The sequence below is a fragment of the Sciurus carolinensis genome, chromosome 2, assembly GCF_902686445.1.
Source record: "Sciurus carolinensis chromosome 2, mSciCar1.2, whole genome shotgun sequence".
Classification (NCBI taxonomy): Eukaryota; Metazoa; Chordata; class Mammalia; order Rodentia; family Sciuridae; genus Sciurus; species Sciurus carolinensis.
In genome coordinates, this window is record NC_062214.1 from 188,083,389 (window position 1) to 188,111,172 (window position 27,784).

General features: G+C 37.8%; 1 protein-coding gene across 1 annotated transcript in view; it reads right to left on the reverse strand.

Moving 5' to 3' along the window:
* Window positions 1-485: 485 nt before the first annotated feature.
* Window positions 486-27,784, reverse strand: part of Catsperb (cation channel sperm associated auxiliary subunit beta) — a 103,887-nt gene continuing 76,588 nt past the window's right edge. Inside the window, exons 17-26 of the mRNA XM_047539410.1 lie at window positions 24,345-24,535; window positions 17,681-18,013; window positions 14,266-14,405; window positions 11,292-11,489; window positions 8,475-8,585; window positions 4,689-4,799; window positions 3,302-3,437; window positions 1,803-1,903; window positions 966-1,040; window positions 486-674 (exon numbers count right to left, since the gene is read on the reverse strand). Of these exons, the coding sequence (XP_047395366.1) occupies window positions 486-674; window positions 966-1,040; window positions 1,803-1,903; window positions 3,302-3,437; window positions 4,689-4,799; window positions 8,475-8,585; window positions 11,292-11,489; window positions 14,266-14,405; window positions 17,681-18,013; window positions 24,345-24,535 (1,585 nt within the window). The remainder of the gene's footprint in view (window positions 675-965; window positions 1,041-1,802; window positions 1,904-3,301; window positions 3,438-4,688; window positions 4,800-8,474; window positions 8,586-11,291; window positions 11,490-14,265; window positions 14,406-17,680; window positions 18,014-24,344; window positions 24,536-27,784) is intronic.

Sequence of the window (27,784 nt, forward strand, 5' to 3'; positions counted from 1 at the left end):
CACATTTCCATCTCTTTGGGTACCATAATCTAGTTTTGCAGAAACTTAGATGGCTTCCTCTCACTCCCAGCAGGCTCTGAGGGCACAGCGTCTGATGGACCTCCATCACTGTCCGCCTCATCCGGTCCTGTTCCCCTAGGAAGCCGCAGGGCTCGGGTTCCGACTACACAGAATAGCTCAGCCAAGAACTGCTATGGAAAAATACAGAAAACCATTCTGCACGGGGTTGGTTGTCACTTTATATTTTTCAAAAAGCATCAAGGAGCATCTTCTCTAGAAGCACTGAAATACGTGTTTACAAGAAAATGGAATGGCAAACCTATGGACAACAATGCGAATTATAATGGTGATTCTTTAGTATTTTATCTAGTTTGCCTATTCAATGTTCAAATATATGGTTCTAGGGCTCCTTTAGTGACACTAGAAAATAAAGTGAGTTTAGGATTATCGTGAGTTTGTCATTGAGACTTTCACCTGTGAGCCAGTTAAGGGACATTGGTATTGGATAGGTTGAGGGTGTTTCTTCGGATCCATCTTCGGAATGCCCTCCATGGGTGGATGTTACGCAGTTGAAACATAAATGCCGTAAAAATCAACCCCCCCAGCACCACAGCTGCTGCCACAGCGATGAGTGTGTGTCCTGGAAATGGCAATGGTACTTCATCAACATAAATCTGCAACAGAAAGAGCAAGGGCGTTGAGCTTTCTGAATTTAGTCATGCAAAATACTGAACACTGCATGCTTTCCCGATTAATCACTTATCAAAATTTTGCCCAGAGATATGCAGATGTTCGACCTCCACCAAACCTCCACACCCCCTCTCTCCTCCAGGAGCCCGCGTCGCCCAGCCTGGACCATCACACGAATTCTGCCCATATTTTCTCTTTCGTGTCCCTTAGATTGATACTCTTCATGTCCCTTCCCCAGCCATTACCCCCTTTGGTACCTCATACATTCACTATACCTGAAATTCTTCAACTAAGTTACAAAAAGTGACCCCTGGAACCACGGTCACTCTAAAGTGAAAAAGCTCAGAACCCTGTGGGAAAAAAGGTCTGATCATTAGTGGCACCAACATGTGTGCTCCGTTAAGTAAGAATACATCAAGGTGGCTTTCTCTACAGTGTTGCATGGAAGGGTTCCGATCCCCTTCCTGAGGACACACATTTATCATGTATCAAAATAAAAGGAGAGATGGAAATATAGAAATTTAATAACTGGCATATTTCTTTTTAAAAAGAAACAAAACCAAAGTCTACCTTGGCTTAGATGAGTACTTTGGACTAACCCTCAAAATTTGAAGTTTTGGTATATCCCCTAATTGATCTTACAGAGCTTGAGGGTTATATCAACACCACCCATTCTTACGGGTAGCTGGAACTAGAAGATATATGCCTGTGTGTGTCTCCTGAAAAGAAAGCACTCAACCCATTTCTTTCTAAATTTTGGAAATATCATTTCTGCTCCACTTTAGATAATCCATCTTGTCCATCAGCTTAAAAATTAGTAAGTTAATGTTAAATGCAACTTTAAGAACCCTTAGGAAATAATAACATCAAGGGAAATGGAGGAAAAGCAAACACTGTCCATATACTGTATTTGTAGGTACTGGGGATTGAAACCAGAGTCCTGTGTATGCTGAACACATGCTCTACCACTGAACCACACCCCAGCCCTCTCCATATAGTTTAAAGTTGGCAACTGTTCCCAGATACCGATACTTGGAGACTAAAATCAATCCTTAGACACATATGTTTCTTTTAAACTCAGCACAGTGAGAACAAAAATGCTGTCAACTTACCTTTATACTTAAGTTGAGACCTGATGGATTATACACTGAAGTATGAAGGATTGTTTCTAAATGATTTTTAAGTTTTTTAACATTTTCTGGTACAGAGTGTTCTAAAAATACAAGAAATATATTTGAAGTGCACATATCATTTTCTCAATTTGTGTAAAATTTGTTACACATATTAAGGTATAGTGAAAGCTTCCACTCCATGACATGATTCAGTTATATCTTTTTAGATCTGCTGACTTTGTAGAAGATAGCTTTAGGGGACCTTGGCACCCTTGAGAAGGACAAGCTTCTCTGACCACCTTACTGCAGACTGACCTTTCCTCCCATCTCTTGATTCATGACTAATCTTTACCTGACCATTCTTTGTGTTTTTGACAGTGAGATCATCTTGGGACCTCCTGAGTGGTTGGTGAATGATTTTCAATAGGGTGGCAGTGAAGTTTCATAAAAGGATCACTTGAGTCTTTTCCAAAGGAAGTGGTCAGCTATTCTTGTCATTCTCTTTAGATAGTGTAGGGTTAGATAGCAGTGGTATAACGGTATACGGGATCTTAAGGGAAAATACGCTCTGATTGAGCAGGAGCCGATTTCCACAGTGTGAATACTCTCATCATGGCGGTACTCATGCTACCAATATTTGAACAATTGGCTTGTAAAATGCTTCAATATTGAACAATCAGGACTCCAACACACCACAGAAAATGGGGATATTAATTAAAGCAAAATATTTGGTATTTTTTATTTCAAAAATGCATATGTATTGGGTGAAGCAGGACTCACTGAAAACTAAATGTTGTATGTTTAGTAGGACATTAATGACATTACAATTTCTATTTGGTCGATTCTATCTGGTTAGTTAATCTTTCCCCCAAAGTACTCATACAAACACAAAATATGCCACAAAAAGCTGTAGATTCAAGGTAAATTTGAATCTGGGTAAATTTCCTTTTTTTGTATTTAAAAATATTTTTGCATCTTTTCTATTATTCTTTTTCCATAATTTTTTGTAGTTGTTGTGGTTTGGTTTAGGTGTTGGTGATCAAAACCAGGGCCCTTCTTGTGCTAGGTAAGCACTCTGCCTCTGAGCCGTATCCCCAGCCTCTACCACCCAATCTCTAAAAAAACTTTACTCTTATGATTAGAAGACAGAGTCCATAGATTATCTGGCAACACCCTTTGTATCTCCTTTGCCTCACTGAATAAGAGGTGAGACACTAGATCAGCATGTTCAGTCATGGTTATTACTAATCTCCATAATGACTCTCAATGTTTTGGAAGTTGAAATTCTTCAAAAATGCTTTTATACCATAGAATCCATGTCACTGAACATGATGAGGACTTAAGTGGGGGACAATAGAAGCAAACTGCAACATGCCAAAGGATTGAAATCCTTTTCCAAACAACTCTAGCCACCTCTTTATAGACCACTGATCTTTGTAAAGCAATAATAATAACATAACTTATAAGATACAATAATCATAGAAGACAGCAAACCCTACTGAGGTTCCAGTTTTTCCTCAAGTTCACTTCAGTCACAGTAACCAAATATGGAGATTTCACTGGGACATGTTCATTTTCACTCAAAATGTCCAAGGTAATTGGATATTGTGTAACTGGAAATTTGAAACGAGGAACCTAAAATACAAATTCCAAGAATGATTGTAAATTTGGAAAATTCAATAGTCATTTAATTTCCTGGTCAAAAATGAATAGGTACATTGCCAATAGTTTGGTTATTCTAAATGAAATGTGCTTTTTAGGGTTTCTGCCTTTCCAGGCATGAAAAAAGTCAGTACGGAATCCATGTGAACCCCCAAGACAATATGCAAACATGGTGGTAATGAGATTCATAAGTTTCTACTGGTCGTTTTCACAGATATTTACTATGATGTCATCCAAACTTTTTTTTTTTTTTTTTTTTTTTTTTTTTTTTTTTGCTAAACCATGTCCCATGAGGCTCTGCAAGAATTGGGTCCCAAGCATTCTCCTTCCCCTTCCACCCCCCCCACCCCTGCCAGTTCATAACTCAGGCTGTGGATTCAGCATCCAAATCCAGCTCCAACGCCTGTTAACAGTTTGATCTTCAGCAAGTTGCCTGGTTCTCTGCAACTCTAATTGAGATAAATCGCAAAGAAGGCTTAAAGCAGAGTTCAGGAGATAATACTCAAGAAATATTATTTTAGTTCAGCAAGTGGTATACAATAACAGCCCTCATAATGTTTTTACTGAATGTCCAATCCCATATTATACATATGAAATCACTTCATAAACAGTCTCTCTGACTACATATCTTATCATGTCTTATAGTTATATCGTCTATATAAAATTCATAATCTCTATGATGTCTTACAAGGCCTTTGAAATGGATCTGCTTGAAAATTAAACCAATTGCACATGTGACTGCTAATGCAAACACCAACATTAATTTGATATGCCTTTGGATGCTTTAGTACTAACAGAATGAAATATTATTTGACACAGAACCCATCTCTTAACCAATGTACATACCACCAGACTGAATTCCTTGTTTAGAAGTACTTGGACTTCTATATGCAAGTATCTGATATATATTAGGGCCTCAAAATTTTTTGAATGAATCATTATTCACTGTCATCTGGTATAGTGTTTTACAGGTAACAAATCGTTTTCATAGTGTGTGTGTGTGTGTATCCCATGAAACAGGGCAATGCAGACATTTTTATTTTATTTTACAGATGAGTTTAGGTACATTTAACCAAATCTTTTAAATTTTGTATTATATTTAGTCCCATGTCATAATAGACATTATCTCTATGTCTTGAGTTTTCATGTTTAACCAAAAGACGCATTTCCAAATCTTATTAATATGAAAGTACTCTGTCTTTAGGTGATTAAAAACTTTCTTACTTTTTCTTTGCAATCCGAGAAAGCGACAGCATGTGAAAACTTCTGATCCCATGTACAATTACACTCCTCTCGAGTAGAAACATGAGCACACTGTTTGTATTTACCAGTTTCCTGGGAACAGAAGCAACACAGGTTGACTTACTTTTTTTTGTGTTGCAGGATTTCTGTGAACCGAGTAAATTTTCAATAAATATTTACTCCTCGAATGAATGAAATTCCTGAGAAATTACAAGGAATCCATTAATAATAAAATAAGAGGGGCTAGGGATATGGCTCAGTGGTAGAGTGTTTGCCTAGCATGTGCAAGGCCTTGGGTTTAATCCATAGCACCACAATGAGTGAATGAATGAATGAATGAATGAAAGAAAATTATAGCATTTTAAAATTTTATTTATTTATTTTTGTGATACTGGGGATTGAACCAGGTGTGCTCTACCACTAAGCTACATCCCCAGTCCTTTATTTTGTTTGGTTTTGAAATAGCCTCTTGTTAAGTTGCTAAGGCTGGCCTCGAACTTGAAATCCTCCTGCCTCAGCCTCCTGCGCAGCTGGGATTATGGGCGTATATCACCAAGCTCACCCCGTTCATTTCTGAATTTTCATTATCTCCTTGAATGTTAATTTGTCAGTTGAGCTCAGTGCAGTTGCCCAGGATCTGTAAATTCTGTGTCATTTGGAACACGGCATATCAGGACCATCAAACTCCCTGCTCTGAGGCACCAAAACAGCCCCAAAACAGCCCTAAAGACACTATGCTTGTGATCTCTACCAGTTGTATTTCTCTGAGAATCTGACTCTGCTTGAAAATTTCCTCAAATGTTCCGTCCTCTTAATAGAATCTCTCTCCTCTATCCTGCATGTATCTTCCTATCATCCATTTATTTATTACCCATTTTGATACATCTAACAGATACATTCCATTTGAAAATGTTCACTGATGTTTCATGGAGAATATATACATAAGTACACGTATGTATTATAAAACTGGTAAAATCATGTATTTATTTTGGGGTGTGTTGAGGATTGAACCAAGGGCCCTGTGCATGCTAAGCGTGTACTCAAACATGGAATTACATCCCGGCCCTGGTCCAATGGTATTTTTAAAAACACGAACATAGCATCAACCTCTTGCTTAAAACTCTTGGGCTCTTCATTTCATTTAGGATCAAATTCAAAATCCCCTTGTTGGCCTTGGAGGCCTGGCAGCTTTAGGGCCTGTTGTTCTCTCTCTTGCTCATTATGCTGCAGGCTGAATGGTTTCCCCTGAATTTTTCAAAGTCCCTGAGCCCTTTTCCTGTCTCCACCCTTTGTGCACAGTGTTCGCTCTACCTGGAATATTCCTGACCTGCACTTTTCCCTTTTATATGCCACCACCTCCTCCTCCCCTTGCTGGTCAGCCCCAGCTCATCTGCTGGTCTCCACCGGGATGCCTTTCCTTGTGGGTGACCTCCTAAACTCGCGAATCCTGGCCCACAGCCACACTGCTTGTCACGGGTCTGGCTCTCCTGCTGGTCTGTCTGAAACTGCAGAAATGTTTTAGAAGGCAGATTTCAGGACCTCACACCATAGTTTCTGATTCAGTAGCATGAGGTGAGGTTGAGAAAACTACATTATAAAAATATTTCCGCTGAATTCTGCTTTGGGTTATACAGGGCCACACTGTTCAGAAACTCTGCACTAGGTGACAGTATTTCATTTGTACAGCTTTTTGTTTCATACCTGTTCTCTGTCAGGCTAAAAGCCAGGAAGATATCTGGCTTATCTTGCCCAGTGTGATATCCTCAGAGAATGTGTGGTCAGTGCCTGACAGCACTGGAAACGCTGAAAGTAACATTTGTTGGATGCATACAAGGTGTATTTAAAAAACCCCTCTTATTTACTTAGGCATAAATTAGGCATTTCCTATTTAGCTCCCAAGGGAATTCTGGGGGGAAAAATCCAGAAATCTAAGGATTTCCATGTAAAAATAGTAGAGTCACGTTCCAACAGAGGTGGTTCTACGGACAAACAGGGTTTGCATTTGGTAGAAAATGGAATTGAGGAAGAACTCAGTTTCATAGTTGCTCACAACCTGGAGCAAAATTTCTTACCCTTAAATCCAAGATTCAATAATAAGTATGTTAACTCTGTGTGTGTGTGTGTGTGTGTATTAATATGCTGATATATGGCTTTTACTTATTTATTTCTTTAGTAGTACTAGGGATGGAACCCAGGGCCTGGCACATGCTAGGCAAGCACTCTACCAGTGATCTACACCCCCAGCTCTGTAGTTTACATCTTAAATGTCCCCCAAAGGTCACGTGTTGAAGGCTTGGTCACAGCCAAGGGGTCCTAGATGGTGGAACCTCCAGATGGAATCTTTCAGAGATGCAGCCTAATGAAGGAAGTTAGGTTGTTGGAGGGCTGCCCTGCAAGGGGATATTGGTCCCCTACACACTCTCTCTGTCTTGGCTTCCCAGCCACTATGACATGAGCAGCTTTGCTGTACCACGTGCTCCCACTACCACATTCTGCCTCACCACAGGTCCAAAGCAAAAGGGCCAAGGGACCAGGGACTGAAATCTCTGAAACCATGAGCCAAAATTGATCTTTCCTCCTTATAAGTTGTCTCAGGTATCTTCTCATAGTGATGAAGAGCTGATCGATATACCATATAAATGTGTATTATTAACTTATCTGACACTCTTCTGGGTACTGGGGATACAGTAAAAAACAGCTCAAAAGCTTGCCTTATGAGTCTACCTTCTTATGGGACCAGAAATATAATAAATAAATGAGTAAAATACATAAAGTATTTTACTTTAGGAAGAGGAGGGGGAAGGGGACAGTGGGAATTGATTCCAAATAGTGTGTAGGCAGGGAAAGCCTCACTATGATGGTAACATTTAAGCAAAAATCTGAAGAAGGCAGTGATTGAGCCCTGTGATATGTGGCAAAAGATCATTCCAGACGGAGGGATTTCCTGAAACTGCAAAGGCCCTGAGGTGAGACATGTCTGGCATACTTGAGAAATAGCAAAGAGGACAGTGTGGCTGGAGCAGATTGCTGAACATCAGGTCAGGTGTAATGCCAGGGCCAAACCAGGAGGGCTTTAAACCATTGTAAGAATGCACTTTTCTGACTGAGATGGGAAGACAGTGGCGACTTTTGAACCACAGAAATGCCTAGGTTATGTCTCTGTGTGAGTTCAAGCAGACATGTATATATGAAGGTGGGTGCATTTTTCTGAAGACTGCATGAGCATCTATGAGGTGTCCTCAAGATGTTACCCCATAACGTCCTTTTGCTCTGGACCTGATGGCTCCCTCTGTTCTTGCTACCTGGCTTACTCTCTCTCCAAGGAAGCAAGGTGCTGTTGGTGGTTATTTTCTAGACAGAATCTTAGCAGTGGTTTAAATGTGCCTGTATTGAAGCAAACCATCTTCTTTCCTTTTGGACACCATTACTTTCACAGGGCTGGAGACTCGAGGTGGGTCTGAGGTCTCTTGCCCCACTGATCATCTTTGAAATCTGACTAGGAGCCAGGGAGAGGTCAAGAGTCCATTTGGATTTCTTGGCTCCAACTCTGTATTTGAGAGTGGCAATTAAGGAAGAGGGGATAAAGCAGTGGGAGGAGAACAGGGGTTACAGTAGTGGTGATAGTAGTAGTAGTAGTAATAATGATAATAATAAATAATAATAATCTTTTCACTTAATCTACACAGCTGGGTTCATCTGTAATTTTGCTGAATGATTCCTTGAATACAAATAAGTACTCTACTAGTTTGTTTATAAAAAAATGTTTACCTTGGACTTGCGAAATAGATTTCTTGGTATAGGTTTGCTAGGATCTGCATTATAAAAATTATCTGTGAGTGGAATGGCAATTCCCATATTAGATGGAGGCCTGTAGTTTGCCTATAAGTGATTAGACAAAGAAAATGTAAAATTCATTTTTAGTTGCTAAGTCTGAAAATATCTTTACTTTATAGAAAAGTAATCAATTCAAGTATTTCATTTTTAGCTCCAGGCATTAAAGTAAATTTCCCATCCCCCAACACTCCTAACAGTCATTTGCTGGAATTTCAACCACCCCAACCTATGGTAATATTATTTGGAACTTGTAAGTGAAAAATACTTTCAGTACCTAAAATAGTTGCCATAAAGTCAGTGCAATGATGGTTAAGGATTTTTATAAAAAAGATTTAGTGATTTTTGTCAGTAAATAATTCTTCAAGTTTAGTTATTTACTTTTTGTCCCAAAGAAAATTCTAAGTAGTAATTTAGTAAATTTTATTTTAAAAAAGAGTCCCAGATTCTGACAAGGCAAGAGTTAAAATTATTATACTGAAATGGGTCCAGTCAGATACATTAACTTAGGATAAGTCAATTTAAGGGCAGGGCAAAAGTTGTGGTTTGAGGATTACATATTTTTGTCCCTGGTTCCTCCTTCTCTTTCTGCTTCCTGGCTGCCATGAGCTGAGTGAATTTCCTCTACTATGTCCTTCTGCCATGATGTTCTGCCTTGTCTCCGACCCAGAGCTATGGAGTTAGTTGACCATGGGCTGAACCTCTGAAACCATGAGCCAAAATAAACTTTTCCTTCTCTAAGTTCTCTTTGGTCACACTGATGAAAAACTGACTAGCACAGAAATTGGTACTGAGAAGTGGGGTCATTGCTATGACTAACCTGACCATGTTGTTCAGAAGCCTTTGGCTTGTGGGAGGAGTTTGGAAGAGCTGGAGGTATGGGCTGGAGAAGCCATAGAATGTTGTAAGCAGAGCTTAATGGGCAATTCTGGTGGGAGCTCAGAAGACCAGAAGGTGGTTAGAAATGTGGACAGTAAAGACTGTGCTCATGAGTTTTCAGAGGGGCATGGGGACTTTATTGGGAATTGGACTAGAGGACATTCATGTTACATTCTGGCAAATAAATTGTTTACATTTTGCCCATGTCCTGAGACTTTCTGTGAGGGTAAATTTAAAGGTATTCAGGCAGTGGCATGAGTGCTGCTGGCAGGTTTTAGCTAGGTTTATTGTGAGAACTGGAAGGCGAGAGCAGAGAGGCAAGATCTGAAAAACTTTCAGTTTGGTCAGAGAAGAAGCACATGTAAAATTGGGGCCAAGGAAGTTGCTGAAAAGATTGTAATCAATAAAGAGAAGTTAAGTTCTTTGCAGTGAAAAAGGAAAGATGCCCTGAGGGCATCTCAGGAATCAGCAAAACCACACCCAATGAAGCTCAAGGGTGTAGAAGTGAAAACTCGTTTAAGAGACCTTGAGGCCACCCTGCTTGCATAGGGTTGCCTGGAAAGCAGTTTCCTCAGGATTCGTTTCACTGTGTCCAGTCGTCCAGGCATTCAGAAGTCACTGCAGCCATGGTCCAAGGGGGCCAGGCTACAGCTTCAGCTGACTTCACATTCAGCATCATTCACATGGTGCTAGTTCTGCGTGGAGGTGGGATGCTGGAATTAAGGGGTAATGGAGGCTTACCCTGAGATTTCAGAGAAAGGCCTGGGAGGCCAGGCAAAGTGTAGCAGGGTCAGAATCCCTGCAGGCAGCCCATGAAAGGTCAATGCATGAAGCTATGAGAAGGAAGCTGAAGATGCAATGGAGACTCTCTGGATTAAGAGATGCCAACAACATGGAACATCTGCTGAGGACAGATGCTGGTTGTGGCCAGAGTCAGCCTAAGAGAAAGGCCATGTGAACTGCAATTGGCAAGATCACAGGAATGGAGACAAGCACTTTGAAGATTACATCTTACCATTATATGTGCTGAGTATTGGAACATGGAACTACAGGACTTGTTTGCCCAGGTGGATTTTGGTCTTGCTTTGGTCCCATCACTTTTTTCTATGTCCCATATTTCTTCCTTTTGCAATGGGAATGCTTACTCTGTACCATTATATATTACTCTATGCCACATGCTTTTGATCTTTACAGGGGCTCACAGTCAAAAATTTGCCTTGAGCCTCAGATGAGACTTTGGACTTGGACTTTGGGGCACAACTGGAGCTGTTAAGACTATGAGGACTCTTGAAAATGAACTAAATGCATTTTGCACTATAAATGGACATGAGTTTTGGGGGCCCAGAGGTGGAATGTTGTGGTTTGGATGAGCTATTCCCCAAACTCCTATGTTAATACAGGAATTGAAATGATTAGATTATTAAAACTATAAGTTAATCAGTGTATTAATCTGTTTGATGGATTACAAATTTGAAATTACTACTTTACTGGGTGGTAACTGAAGGCAGATAGAGGAGGTAGGTCACTGGGGATGTGGCTTGAGAATTGTACATTTTGTATCTGATTCTTCCCTCTTTCTCTCTGTTTCCTGGTTACCATGAGCCATGAGCTGAATGATTTTCCTCCATCCTGCCCTTCAACCCTGATGTTTTGTCTTACCTTAGGCCCAGAGTAATGGAGCCAGCTGACCATGGTCTGAACTTCTGAAACCATAAGCCAAAATAAACTTTTCCTCCTTTAAGTTGTTCTTTTTGGTTATTTTGGTCACTAACTAAATGGTGGTGCTGGGGACCAAACCCAGGGCCTTGCTCATGCTAAGCAAGTGCTTTACTACTGAGCTATATCCCCAGTCCCCAATATACTTAGATTTCTTACCGGCAAAGTTTTGATCATATTAAAACCCTGACTGTCTTTGTGAACTCCTCTAATCCAGTCTTCCAATGGGATATATATGCTAGAAACATGATGCATAGATCTGAGATAGCTACAGCTACTCTTCAACGTTGGCACCACTGTTGTAACAAAGCACTCCGTTGGTGCTGCCCAGATAATCAATGCTAGTGAAGTTGAACCCTGAAAATATTCAAACAGATGAAGTTTATTTAAAGTAACTGTTATGGGTTGAATCGTGTCTATGCAAAATCCCCCACACCTCTAGTACTTCAGGATATGACTGTATTTTGAGATAGGGCCTTTAAAGAGGTAATTGAGGTAAAACAAGGTCATTTGGCCATGCCCTAATTCAATATAACTGGTGATATTGGGACATAGCACACAGAACTAGTGGCAGCCATGTGAAGTCATAAGAAGACAGTTGTCATTGAGCCTCAGAACATGCCAACAGCCTGATAATGGACTGTGCAAAAAGTAAATTTCTGTTTTTTAAGTTACCCAGTCTGAATTATTTTGTTGTGGCAACCCTCTCAGACTAGTATAGTAACCAAGTAAAGAATATAGAAAAAAGAAAATAAATAGGAAAAGAATGATAATATAATGATAAATTTGACCATGATAATCTGTTTTAGACTAAATCATATCAGAAAACATTCTTTTACATGAAGAAATATATTCCAATCTCATTGGTTTTGGAACATATTTGGAAATGACCAAGGATCAAGAAGGACTTACATTAAACTCAGATCCATAAGGCTTCCCTCATTCACTGATGATAATATTTGCTTTGATAATATGAATAAAATAACTTCAATTGATCTATTCTTTGGAAAAAATTATCCACTTAGCAATTATTATATTTCATAAAGATAGGTTTTTGGTAGGAATTAAGGCACAGTAAATATATTTGAACCTTGATCAAAATTAAATTGTTAATGAAATATAATAAATACTATTTGAAAACTTTAAGTATTTTTGGAACTTTAAAAAAATGTAGAAATACTAGTAACTACTGTAGTGATGTTGGAGACTCTGGAGGTGTAGTTTTCTTCTCTGGTTCAGACACGGTAGTCACTACAAATGATATACTTTTTACATACTTTTACCAAGCACATTGTGCCTGAATTTAAGCAGAGTTCCAAAATAAAAGAAAATACAGGGGGTTAAAGACACAAGCTAAGGGCTGGGGTTGTGGCTCAGTGGTAGAGCGCTTGCCTGGCATGTGTGAAGCCCTGGGTTCCATTCTTAGCACCACATATAAATAAATAAAATAAAAGGTCCATTGACAACTATTTTTTTTTTTAAAGACACAAGTTAAGTAAGATACAAGGAAATAAACAGAAAAATACAGAATGTTGGACATTCCATAGTACATTTGATACAATTTCTACAATTAGATGTCAGGGGAAGAAATGGACCGTAGGGGTCATAGATTAAAAATAAAGAGATAAAGCAACTATATAATTTGTGAATCTTGTTTGTATTTCGGTTCAAACCAACCAACTATAAATATTTTTTGGGGGGGGAAATTGGGGAAATATGATTGTAAACTAGGTTTTATATAATACCCAAATATTAGTTTTAAAAATTTAGTGATGATGTGGCATTGTGTTATGTGAGAGAAGGGAAGTATGTGGTGTGAAATGACATGATGTTGGCAGTTCCTTTAAAAATAAATCAGGCCAGGCACAGTGGCACACACCTGTAATCCCAGCAGCTCAGGAGGCTGAAGCAAGAGGATTGCAAGTTCAAAGCTAGCCTCAGCAGTTTTGCGAGGCCCTAAGCATCTTAGCAAAATCCTGTCCCAAAAAGGGCTGGGGATGTGACTCAGTGGTTAAGCACCTGTGGGCTCGATCAGCAGTCCCTTCTTGTCCACAAAATATATGTATCAGAATATAAATACAAATTTAAATAGCAATGATAAAAGTAGCACAATCTTGACTATTGTTTTATCTGGGTAATGGGTACATAGAAGATCTACTTTCGTCTATTTCTGAAAACTTTCCTGACAAAAAGTTTTAGAATATGTAGAAAAAGATTTATTGAAAAAAAAAGAGATTTATTGGTTTTAAATGATGAAAACATATGGTTAAGTGAAATGAGCACATTTCAAAAAGCGTATATATACACTTTTATGAAAATAATTAGAAGATACTGTAAATTAATACTGACTGAGCATTTTCTAGGTTCCAGACATTGTTACTTATTTATTTATTAAATATTTTTAGTTGTGGATGAATACCTTTATTTTATTTATTTGTTTTGGTGCTGAGGATTGAACCCAGTGCCTCATATGTGCTAGTCAAGTTCTCTACCACTGAGCCACAACCCCAACCCTTATTTATTTATTTTATTTATTTTTACAGTGCTGGGAATGGACCCCAGGATCTCGTGTATGCCGAGTCAGCACTCTACCACGGAGCTACACCCCAGGTCAAACGTTGTTTTAGATGCCCTACACGTATTATCACATTTAATTCTCAAAACGTGAAGTAGGTAAAATTACTATTATTCCATTTTAGAGATGAGAAAACAGCCATTCTAAAGCAACTTTTCCAAGGTCACATAGACAGCACCAGAGTGAGACCTAACCTAGGTTGTCTTCCCCAGAGATCACACTGTTAACCTCTGTTTTGAAACTCTACTTTGCCATTTTCAATACTCTACATGTAAGAAGTGCTTAGTCAAGCTTGGCATGGTGGCATGTGCCTGTGATCCCAGCTACTTGGGATACTGAGGCTAGAGGATCCTAAGCTTGAGCTCCGCCTGGGCAACATATGAGACCCCCACCTTAAAAAAAAAAAGACTAGAAAAAATTACAGTCATCCTCCATAGGCAGGGTTCAATGTACTTTTAAAATCTCTTTCTTAGCTTACATTCTAAATTTTCTATAATTTAGACCTTTTTGTAATTAAAAAGAATCTTACTTGATTTTTGTAATTAAAAAAAAACTTACTTGACGCAAAGATCTGCTAGCTACAGAAATTTCCACTAGATAACTATGAGTATCATCAAAGAAACCTTTCACATTAACTTCCAACAACATTGGGTTTCCAACTATTATTTCCACTAGTGGGTAGTCAATTATTTGAAAATCTATGGAAACAATGTCAACAGTGAATAGCACATAATAAAAATTGTAAACACAATTTAATAATGATTGGTTAATCAGGAATTCGGAACATCTACAGAAACTTCTATGAAAGGTAGCAAATATAGTTAGCAATTTATATAGAGGCAACTTTAATAATTCTTTGAAAAATGTTTTCTTCATAAATATTTTATTCAAGAAATGTCGCTCTCCTCTACCCATCATTCCTGTCAGGTTCTCAAATATACATACTGGTCACTTGGATAATATGGGCTATGTTAGTTGGTAGGTAGGTACTTTTAAGGACAGTCACCTAAGCTTATGGGGTAGTGGAGGAGCTATTGCCCCTTTGAATAACTGTTAATCTTCCTTCCAAGTTGGGTTTTTGTCTGAGATAAGGTCCTATGGAGACCCTTACAAGGAACCAGCCAAAACTGTAGATACACTCTGACTCACAAGAGTAAACTTTGCTCATTACAATACTAAATTCTCTGCCCAGGGGCATTTCTGTCTGCCATTTTTGGACATGTGCTGTATGATCTTGAACTGAGCATGCTCAGGAATATGCCAGCTTCCACATGTGATGATGGATCTTTCCTATAGAAAAATGTACAAAAGTTTCCCCAATGAGAGTCCCTTGCTTTCTTTGTCTGGGGAGGTAGTGCTTTGGGAATTATCCCGGTGCTCTCCCTACTTGCTGCAAGTAATAAACCTTTTTCACTCACAGTTGCTGATTCTGCATATTGGCTTTGTACTTACCAAGAGGCAAAACTAATGTATTTGGTTACAGTTACACTGAATTGGTTAATTTTGCAGAAAAACTAGAGAATAGATACTCAGTTTAAGGGGCTGCCAGTCAATTGTGGCCAAGAGAAAACTCTTAGGCATTTCAAGTAAAGTACTGTATGTCATCAGACCACTTTCTGCCTATAGGTCACCCGTTGGCAACCTTGCCAGACTAAGAACTTTATTGGAAAAAGATATTTGACATACAATATGGTCTAACTGTCATCTTTATTTATCAGTAAACTAGAGTTGAGGAGTAATAAATCATTTGCTGATGGTCCCTATCAGAAGCTGTTTCCCTCAAACCAAAGAAATCTGGTAATAAGTGCTTCCTAATCTTTAACGGGGGATTTGGTTTAAGTGTGGATTAACTAGGTCAGGCATGAGGTCTGAGATTTTGCATTTCTAACAAGGGCCCACATAACATTCACATGGCTTGTCCAGGGACCACACTTTGAATAGCTTGGGCTAGGTTATTGCTTAGAAATAGGCAAATTGAGGCCACTGCTCTATTTTGGGGAAATCTGAGTATCTTTCATATTCCTGATTTCTGGGAAAGTCAGATAACTTAGTTTTGATCTGGTAACAACATTTTAGCATGAATGACGCTATTTTGATTTTTAGTTTTGTCTGTTGGGGTGCATTGTGGGAGCTTAGTGTCAAACAATGGCTTCCTATCATTTTTGTTTAGCAATCCTTAATAAGTTTAGTATTACTTGATGGCAAAATTGAGATGTCCTAATTTAATTACACAGGCAGAAGGTGGAAGGCAGAAGACAGAGAAGTTAGCCCCAAACCAACAAATGAATGGTGGCACACACCTATAATCCCAGCAGCTCGGGAGGCTGAGGCAGGAGGATCTTGAGTTCAAAGCCAGACTCAGCAAAAGTGAGGTGCTAAGCAACTCAGTGATAACCTGTCTCTAAATAAAATACAAAAATAGGGCTGGGGATGTGGCTCAGTGGTCAAGTGCCCCTGAGTTCAATCCCTGGTACTACCCCCCAAAAAACAAACAAAAAAAGATAAACCATACACTGTGCCACCTGGTTATATATAAAATTTCTAGACTATTAACATCAACTGATGAAGGAGACAATTAACTTCAAGCAGCAAGCACTTCTTATGGATTGACCATCTATCACAAAACCTTTCCGCACTTTGAGTTACTCCACCCCTCTTAGCTACAGCCAATATAAATCATTTATACTTTCTTTTTCTAATTTTTTTTTCAATTTTAAAAGTGTTACTGACTCTTAGGTCCAGCCAACATTTTTACAACTCCTACTCAGCCCTGCTGCTCATGGTTGTGGGAAGATATCTCAGGACTTGGTCCTTCTCTGGTTAGCATCTATAATGGCATAATAGACCTTGTTTTTTTTTTTTTTCAGAGACATCTCAGTCTCAGGAGTTTTGGTTTAACATAGTTAAATGAGGAAAAGCATAGAATTCTCAGTAAAAGCTATTTTTGGTTTAAATTAAATACCTAAAATGAATATAACAAAACCAAAGTGATTACAAAGATTTTCATTTCAGAGGGCAGCAAAAAAAAATCTAAACTACAATCCTGTGTAAACTTGGGATGGTCATTTAATTTAATTTTCATTTTTAACACGAGGATTGCAATCTAGATTTTTAGGGTCATTATAGAAATTAAATTAAGTAATGTCTAAACAATCATCTAATACAGTCTTGCCCACCACGAATGCCTGATAATTAGAAGCTTTATTTATCTATTTATTTTTTGCAGTACTGGGGATTGAACTCAGGGGTGCTTTACCACTGAGCTACATCAAAAGGCTTTTTAAAATTTTATTTTGAAAGAGGGTTTCCCAGGCTGGCCTCACACTTGTGATCCTCCTGCCTCAGTCTCCCATGTAGCTGGGATCATAGGCCTGCATCATGGTGTCTGCAACTTTGGATTCCATAATGGCTGGCATTCTGTTCATAACAATAATAACAGAGTTGAGTGTGGTGGTACATACCTGTAATCCCAGCAACTCAGGAGGCTGAAGCAGGACCATGCCAAGTTTGAGGCTAGCCTCAGAAATTCAGTGAGCCCTATCTCTAAATAAAAAATAAAAAGCGCTGGGGGTATAGCTTGGTGGAAGAGGTTCCCTGGGTTCCATTCCCAGTACTAAGGTTGGGGGTGGAGGGAGAAACCAAAGTTAAAATAGACATCAGAATATTTATTTATTTATTTTTTTGGTACTGGGGTTTGAACTCAGGGGCACTCAACCACTGAGTCACATCCCCAGCCCATTTTTGTATTTTATTTAGAAACAGGGTCTCACTGAGTTGGTTAGGGCCTCACTAATTTGCTAAGGCTGGTTTTGAACTTGTGATCTTCCTGCCTCAGCCTCCCCAGCTGCTGGGATTACAGGCGTGTGCCACCGTGCCTGGCTCAGAATATTTTTATGAAAAAGAAGAGTATCTCAAGGAACAATAACAACAACAACTCCTTTTGATCCCCCCTTCAACAACAATAACAACTTACATTTTGAATTAGGTATGACCTTAATTTTGAAAACCTGAGAGTTTCCCAGATCGATGTACTTCACAATGTTGAGGGATAGTGAATCATCAGGTTGTTGAACCCAATAATTACATGGCTTTAAAAATATAGCCCATTTTCTTCCATTCACAGACCCAAAGTTGTATAAGAACCAAGTGTCTTTTATAAAGACCATATTAAAGGGAATATTTTCAGGCATGGTAGCAAGAGCTAGAGCATTCTTATCATCCAAAATTTCTGTGATCAGGAAGCTACTGTAACCAGGAATCACGACAGTCTTTTCTATATCTGAAGTTTTAAATGAGGAATCAGCAGCTGGGGATAAAACAGAAATGATTTGATGTACCAGCAAACAGGCAACGTTCAGCAAGCAAACTGGTGGACTTATCTAACAAGTACACCATTTGAGTTTTAAACTATGATCTTAACAGAAGAGAATGTTTACTAGATTTCAGGTTATAATTCAAATATATGTTATAGAAAGTTTATCATGAATTTGTTACACACAAAGCTACACCTTAATGTTTACTATGAAATAATTCTATAGACTCACAGCAGGAAAAATAAAATGTAGAACCAAATAAAATTGATTCCTCCTCCTCCTTCCTCTTCTTTTTCTCTCTCTTTTTCCTGACAAGTTCTTGCTATATTGCCCAGGCATGAAATCCAGGGCTCTAATAATTCTTCTATCTCAGTTTTCTAAGTATCTGGGACTACAGGTACCATAAGCAGGCACTCTACCACTGAATTATATCCCCAGCAATAAAACAGATTTTATTCACAGATTACATGATAGCCTATGTAGAAGATCCCAAAGAACCAACAAAAATCTGGAATTTATGAGATTGTAGCAAATTTGAGGAGTATTAGCTTAATATATAAGCTAATCATTTCTGATATGCCTGCAATAAACAGGACTTAAAATTAAAAATGCATCTTTACTTATATAGCATCAAGAAAAAAAGAAAGAAAAAACATATCAAACTGACAAAATCTAAATGACAAAAACCTACAAGTTTCGAATGCAAAAATCAAAGGAGATTTGGGCCTACTTCTTCTTCTATTAGGTGCAGGGTCTCTGTTCTACTGCCTAAATCTTTGATCTACTTTGAGTTGAGTTTTGTGCAGGGTGAGAGATAGAGGTTTAATTTCATTTTGTTACTGTGGATTTCCAATTTTCCCAGCACCATTTGTTGAATAGGCTATCTTTCCTCCAGTGAATGTTTTTGGCACCTTTGTCTAGTATGAGAAAACTGTATTTATGTGAGTTTGTCTCTGTGTCTTCTATTCTGTTCCATTGGTCTACATGTCTGTTTCAGTGGCAATACCATGCCATTTTTGTTACTATGGCTCTGTAGTATAGTTTAAAGTCTGATATTGTGATGCCTCCTGCTTCACTCTTCTTATTAAGGATTGCTTTGCTATTCTGGGTCTCTTATTTTTCAAATGAATTTCATGATTGCTTGTCCTAGTTTTATGAAGAATGTCATTCACCATGTTGGCCTAGGGTCTGACTTCCTTAACAAGACTCCCAAAGCTTAAGAAGTAAAAGCAAGAATCAATAAATGGGATGGTATCAAACTAAAAAGCTTCTTCACAGCAAAGGAAACAATAATGTGAATAAAGAACCTACAGAATGGGAGAAAATGTTCACCACATGCACCTCAGATAGAGCATTAATCTCCAGGATATATAAAGAACTCAAAACACACACACACAAATATAACCCAATCAAAAAATCAAATAAGGAACTGAACAGACTCTTCACAGAAGATATACAATCGATCAACAAATATATAAAAAATTGTTCAACATCTCTAGCAATTAGAGAAATGCAAATCAAAACTACTCTAAGATTTCATCTCACTCCAGTCAGAATGGCAATTATCAAGAATAGGAGCAACAATGGGGCTGGGGTTGCGGATCAGTGGTAGAGCGCTTGCCTAGCACGTGTGAGGCACTGGGTTTGATCCTTAGCACCACACCTAAATAAATGAGTAAAATAAAGGTCCATTAACATTAAAAAAGATAACATAGGAGAAAGTCTAGATGACTTTGGGTTTGGCAATAAGGTTGTAGATACAAAACCAAAAGCAGGGTCTATGAATGAGAAAATTGATAACTTGAACTTTATTGGAATTAGGAATTAGGTTTCTGTTTTATGAAAGACACTATTAATTGAAGGCAAAGACAAGGCACAGATGGGGACAAAATATTAGAAACCTTTAATAATAGACTGATATCTATAAAATATACAAAGAACTCTTCACACTCATTAAGAAAATAAACAACTAATTTAAAAATGGGGAAAATATCTGGAAAGACATCTCACCTGGGATATACTGATAGCAAAAAGGCATATGACAAGATACTTGGCATGCTATGCCTTTAGGGAGTTGCAAATTCAAACAATATCAATGCATCACTATAAACCTAGCAGAGCAGCTAAAACCAAAGGCACAGATACCACCAAATGCTGATAAAAATGAGAAGCATTCATTCTTGGCATGAATGGAAAATAGAACAGTCATTTTGGAAGACAGTTTGCAATATTTTTACAAAGATAAGCCATAAAGCCTGGGGTTGTAGCTCAGTGGAAGAGCACCTGCCTAGCATGTGTGAGGCACTGGGTTTGATTCTCAGCACCACATATGGATAAATGAATAAAGTAAAGGTTCATCAACAATTAAAAAAAAAAAAGATAAGTCATAAGATTCAGCAATCACACTGCTAGGCTTTTCTCTAGATGAGTTGTGGACAGATGTCCACACAAAACTCTTCACAAGGACATTTCTGGTAGACTTAATCAGAACTGCCTTAAACTAGAAGCAAGATGTGCCTTTCTAAAGCTGAATGGGTAGACTGCAGTATATCCATACCATGGAACTTTACTCATGAAACAAGCTAATCTGAAATGGTCTTGTACAATATGATTCCAAGTAAACAACATTCTGGAAAAAGGTAAAACTGTAGAGATGGCAAGAATGGGTTCCAGGATTTTAGAGGGAAGAAATGGAGTAGATGAAGGGGAGGAGTGATGAACAGATAAAGCACAGAGGGTTTTTGGACAGCGAAATTCTTCTGTGTGATGCTGTCATGGTAGATACAGGATACAGGCATTTGTCAAAACCCACACAACTACACTGTACAAAAGAGTGAACGATAGTGCAAACTAAGGACTTTAGTTACTAATAATGTATGGCATCATTGATTTTCATCATCAAATGTAATGTACTGGCTTATGAATTGTAACAAATATACTACACAAATACTAAAGGTTAAAAATATTGGAAACTGGGCTGGGGCTGTGGTTCAGTGGTAGAGCACTTGCCTAGCATGTGTGAAGCACTGGGTTCAATTCTCAGCACCGCATATAAATAAATGAATAAAATAAAGGTCTATCAACATCTAAAAAATATTTTTTAAAAATAGTGGAAACTGGGACTGGGGAGATAGCTCAGATGGTAGAGTGCTTGCCTTGCAAACACAAGGCCCTGGGTTCAACCCCCATTACCACAAAAAAAAAAAAAAAAAAAAAAAAAAAAAAAAAAAAAAGAAAAAATAGGGAAAACTGAGTTGAGGAAAAGGGGTACTAATATAGCCAATGAAAATTAATTTTCTTCAAATCGTGTACTGCCTACTCAATTTTTCTGTAAACCTAAAACTTCTCTGAAAATTAAGGTCTACTAAATAAAAGAGTGAATAAATACCATTCCCTAGAGGATCTGTAACAACAAAATGAAACAATATTAATTCAGAATGATGCCATTTTCATTTAACAACATAAAACCCAAAATATATTAACACAGGGATATACACGCAGGCCATAAAGCTATGAAGTAAGGCAAGGAAATTGACTTATAATCCACAATCCTGGCTCCATCTGCAGAGAATTGGGATGAAGTGGTCTTCAGGAATCATTTCAACTGTGAGGTGTTGTGGGCAGGCTTTTTCCAAGTCTTTGGGTTGTCATTGTGGGAAACTCGATCACCTATCCAAGCCCAAAGAATGGACTAAGAGATGCTAGGTACCACAAAAAGAGAGGCTTTACTTTAATGACAGTCTTGCAAGATTAGGTGCCTGGTGGTCAGGGACACACAGACTGGGTACAACCAGTATTTTATCCCCTAGGGTGCAAGGTCCCTCTCCCAGTTCCTCACTGGCTGAGTACTGTGGGGTGCACAGTCTTCCTAGACTCTGCCTAGGTTTTATTGTCTCATATTGGGTTATTTAAAGAAATGTACCTTTAGTTCTCCCCACCTCTCTTTGTTCCTGAGGCTGGAGAGTCCCCTTGGATTGACTGCTGTTTGTCAACTCTGGGGCTGCCTGCTTGCAACTTTTCATTCTGCTGTCCCATCCAGCTGCCTTTCTTTTATCCAAGTGATTTTATATTTAAAGCTAAATACTGTATTTTGAAAATGGACCACTGGACTTTCTATTTCTCACATCATTAAGTGGATGTTTCCTTTACAGTATCTCAGTTGGCTGTGACTGTTTCCCTATTATCTGCATATGTAATACTTGAAATTAAGTTTCCAGGATGCAAACTTAATGTGCATTTTAAATTGCCAGCAACAAGTTGTTGAAAGTAATTCTTTACGAGCTAACATAGATTAGTAAGATAGATTTTTTTCAAGGTCTAAAATATGTCTAATAAAGGATACAAATTTATTATAATAGAAAAAGTATACACTGAAGATATCTAAGTATAATGAAGAAATTGGGAAGATGACAGATGTCCTTAAAAGAAGATGGAACATCACTGTAATATAAGCTTCCCGAATAGATGTAGTGTTTTTTTAAATTATGCTAAATTCACAAACAGGTTTGGCTTTCTTTGTTGATGAGCTTGAGAAAAACCACTTCTAAAAACAGAAATACAAGACAAATGTATAAGAACAGCCAAGATGTTTAAGAATAGTCAAGATATTTGTACAGAACATTGTTAGGAAGTATTATGGATGGAATGTTGAAATCCTAACTCCTGATGTGATGGCATTAGAAGGTGGCAGGTCTGGGTGGTAACTGGGGTTGGAGGAGATCCTGAAGGAGCCTTCATGATGGGATTAGTATTCTTATTAGGACATGTGCCTATCTCCTTCAGGCAACGGAGATGTCATTAATTTCCATGATAGTAAATCACTTAGTAAACAAATGATCATATTTGAATATTTCTCGGGAGTTCCCAAGGTTGTCCCATAAAATTTAGCATTGATCTTCCAAGTCCAGATAACACGAAACAGAAAAATTAGCCAAAAAATTCTCTACCCTGCAAAGGAGAGGAACTTATGTTTCAGTGATTTTTTTTTTTTTTTTTTAATTTTACCCATTTATGTACTACATTTTCGTGAAAATGTACTTATTCTCTGCAGTCATGACGAATGAGAACCCCCTCCTTGTAACATTCTTGAGTCTAAGCCCTGGAATTTCGTTTGAAATCACCAAAAGAAAAGATCAGAGCTCTAAACCTTAACCATATAGGCCCAGGGCAAGAAACAAGGTAAATGAGAAATTTCAACAAAGAACGCTGGTTTCTTTACTGTGGAATTGCTAAGAGGTTTACAACTGTGATTCGAAGGAGAATGGTAATATAGTCAGTGTTCCCCAGTACTTCACTGTGTGCCTACTACAGAAAGTGGTCAATTTGTTGAATGGATGAATAATTGGTTGTTCAGGGACAGCATGAGAATTTAGAAGAAAAGAAGTCATAGGGCAGAACTTTAAGGAACACTATCATCTAAGAAATGGAAAGGGGAAAAGATCCCATTAAAAAAAAAATACGAAGAAGAAAACAATTGAAGAAAATCCATCAGAGAAGACACCAACAAAGCCCAGCAAAGCTATTTCAAGAAGACCCCATTATTAGGGAATGCCTTTGATAGGTCAAGAAACACATCAGCAAGACTCTCCTCACTCAAAAAGTAAAAAGAGTCCTAAGAGAGCCTCATAATTAATTACCTTTATTATGCATGCACTCTGTCTCCCATTTAAACAAAGCCCAAATCCTTTCCAACATTCCTTCGAAAGGCCACATCACCTGTCCCCTTGCCTTTGTAGGGCAACTCCCTGAAAGAGTCGCCTTCGTACGCTGGCTACAGGTCTGCTCCTTTCTATAATTTCTTGAATCCATTCCAGTCAGACTTAACCAACAGCTTAATTGAAGTCTCCAATGATTTTGCATTTGTTTAGAGTAAAACCAAAATCCTTATAATGAGCAATACTAACTTTTGCTATGTATATATCATATAATCCTTTGAAAGAGAAATAGTCTTTAAAAGTGGTTAAAATTATTTATTATGTAGGAAAAAAACTACATAAACTTATTTTCTTAATTTTTTCACATTTTAAATTGACATATAATTCCTATCTTCTCTCACTTCTTCTAAGCTCTGTTTATGACAAAATAACCTCAGAGGATTAAATAATAGGCACTATTATTGATAAATATTAATGAAGCTATATGTAGGTTTTATTATATTAGGAACAAACAAATACTTTAGGAACCTAAGTGTATGTGAACTTTGGTAGGTTGTTAGACAAAAATTTGAATTCTGGTGCTCTATGAACATGAATAGTCTTCTTGAAAGATTTTTTTTTTCATTTTTTTTTCTAACCATTAGAGATGTATTATATTTTTTATACTTACTTTGTAAGTCAAGAGTAAGTTTAAACGCAAAACTTGTAGTTTTTTCAATGGAAAGAGAACTAGACAAACAAGAGCTTTCTTTTTCATCTTCTAATCCAAAAGGGTTTATTGTTTCTGCAATAACTGAGGACATAAATCCTTTGGGAATCTTATGTTGCATTATCTGTTTTATGTAAGCTTTTCCAGTTTTACTAAAAAAGAAAAAAAGAAACATTAAGTAATTTGGATATCATGGTGGCTTAAACAAGCATAATTTAATCTATTCTATTTAATTTACAAATAAAATATACCACCCTTGGCTAACAAATGAACATTCGATTAACATTTGTTTGAACTCATTAGTTGTTAGATGGTACATTTCCGTAATTACAGATCCTTGGGAAGCAGGAGGATTACAAGTTTGAGGCCAGCCTGGGCAATTCAGTGAGAAGCTGTCTCCAAATAAAATAAAGAAGGCTGGGGATGTAGTGCAGTGGGAGCCAGCATGCTAGGCAAGCACAAAGCCCTGGGTTCAATCCTCAGTACCAAACAACAACAACAACAAAAACAAACCCCCAGAACCACCACCAATAAAAAACTCATTTGTTTTTTGGCATCTATGACAATGGGATATGATTTTCCATCTCTAAAATTATCAAAGATTTTAATTTTTGTTTGTTTATTTATTTATTTTTGCAGTGCTGGGGATCAAACCCAGGGCCTTATATATACTAAGCAAGCACTCTACCATTGAGTCACACTCCCAATCAATGAGGATTTTTTATTTTTAAAGAATTATTTTATTTCCAACGAGTATTTTTAATGGCAGGGTTTCGTAGTGGTGAGAACTCAATCACTACTGAATATTCAAACACTACTGATAGAAGCAATCAGACATTATGAACTGCGTAATAATATTACCCCACCCTGCCTTTCCACTCGTCTACTAACATGGATTCAACCTAAGGAAATAGTTGAAGAGAGGGGAAAACTTCCTATACAAAGACATTCATCATAGTGGTGTTCCGGTAAAATTTAGAAACAGGAAATACTAACAATAGGGAAATTAAGTACGTGATACTACATGCTTTACTTAGAGAAAATGCAATTATGAAAATGATGTTTACAGAATTTTTAATTACATGAGGAAAATGGTCATATCGTAATATTCAAACGAAATGAGCAAGGTGAAAAAATGTTAAAATGCCTGGGGGACTGATTGATAGGTAATTTAACTGATAGATAATTCATCAAAGTGTTAACACTCATGATTTCAATTTTTACATATATATTCATTTTCATATATACCATGATTTCAATTTTCATATATATTAGTTTTCAGATATATCCTTTTATATATGAAATGAATTTGGAAGACTTTAAAACTTATATGTCATTAGAGTTCATTATATTTTCTTTCAAATGAGGGTTTGTTCCTGGCAAAAAGGGGTCAGACTGAATGCAAATTTTGTCAAATTTATGAAGCTTTTGTGAGGGAAGTATTTTAAATGCAACCTTAAAATGATCCTGGAAATAATAAAGAGGCAGGCAAGGAGTGGAGAGAAGAATCTGTGGAAAGGGTTTTGACAGCCCCATCTTCCTTCTTAATCACTAGGGAAGTTGTAGAGGAAGTAGGTAAGGAAAGGACAGAGATACTGGTAGCCCGGTATTTTATTTATTAAAAAAAAAAAAAAAAAAAAAAAAAAAAAACCTAAACTTCTTTTTAAAAAGGAAAAAAAAGGGTTGAAATTTTTAGAATCAGCCAACAATGGGAAGGTAAATAAATGGGTAAACTAATGGAAGACATGAATTATTTCAGTAAGGTTTATTATGTGGATTTTTCTCTGTGCCTCTGGGAGAAACTCCAAATAAATAAATGTAAAAGGAGGCATTAAAATCAATGCCACAGAAATTCAAAAGACCATTAGGGAGTATTTTGAAAACCTATAAGCCAAAAAATTGGAAAATCTAGAAGAAATGAACAAATTTCTGGATACATATGACCTACCAAGATTGAACCAAGAGGATAAAAAGGGCTTAAATAGACTAATAACAAGTAATGAAATTAAATCAATGATTAAAAGCCTCCCAAGAAAGAAAAACTTGAGACCAAGATGGCTTTTATTGCCAAATTTTACCAACTTTTAAAGGACTAACACCAAGGCTTCTCAAACTATTTCACAAAATTGAAAGGGAGGAAACCTTTCCAGACTCATTCTGTGAAGACAACATTACCCTGCTACCAAAACGTGACAAGGACACAATAAAAAACTATTGATCAATACCCCTGAGGAACACGGATGTAAAAACCTCAAAAATATTCAGAGATTAAATTCACCAGCACATTAAAGCTATTATACACTGTCTTAGTCAGCTATTTCGCTGCTGTGATCAGAGCAAGGGTAGAGGGAGGAGGAAAGGTATATTGGGGGCTCACGGTCCCAGAGGTCTTGGTCCACAGAAGAGCCTGCTCCTTTCCCTGGGGTTTGAGGTGAGGCAAAGAGTGATGGAAGAGTGTGGCAGAGGGAAGCAGCTCACAATGAGATCAGGAATCAGAGAGAGAGGGTCTCCACGCTCCAGATACAAAACATATACCCAGAGCCACGCCCCAATCCCACCTCCTCCAGCCACACCCACCACTTCAGTTACCACTCAGTTAATCCCTTCCAAGGGATTAACTCACTTATTGTATGAAGACTCTCACAACCCAATCATTTCTCCTCTGAACCTTCTTGCATTGTCTCACACGTGATCTTTTGGGGGAAACCTCACATCCAAACCATAACATTCTGCCCATAGACCTGGTAAGCTCATGGCCCACAAATGACAGAGGCAGGAGACAGGAAGCAAACATGGGATCAGCAAGCTTTCCTTTATTCTGCAGCGAAGTCCATCTATCAGGCATGGGAGGGCCCATTTTCTGGGTATGGAGGTGGTGTCTCCCCCCGCCCCCCTTACATAAGGAGTCTGGGTTTTATAGTAAGTGTAAGAACTACACTAGAAGAATAAAAGAGAAACTATGTCAAGTTAAAAACCAGAAATAAGACAAAATGACAGGGAATAAAAATAATTTCTCAATAATAATATAGAATGTAAATGGCCTAAACTTATCAATCAAAACATAGACTAACAGATTGGATTAAAAAAACAGGACCCAATAATATGGTGTCTCCAAGAGACCCCATGGGCAAAGACAACCACAGACTGCAGGTATAAGGATGGGAAAAAACATATCATTCACATGGATCTCATAAACAAGCAGGGGTTTCTATCTTGATATCACATAAAGTGGACTTCAAGTCAAAGTTAATCAGAAGGGACAAAGAAGGCCATTTCATACTGCTTAAGAGAATCACACACCAACAAGACATAACAATCCTAAGTATTTATGCCCCCAAACAATGGAGCATCTACATTTATCAAACAAACCCTTCTTAATTTCAAGAATCAAACAGACCAAA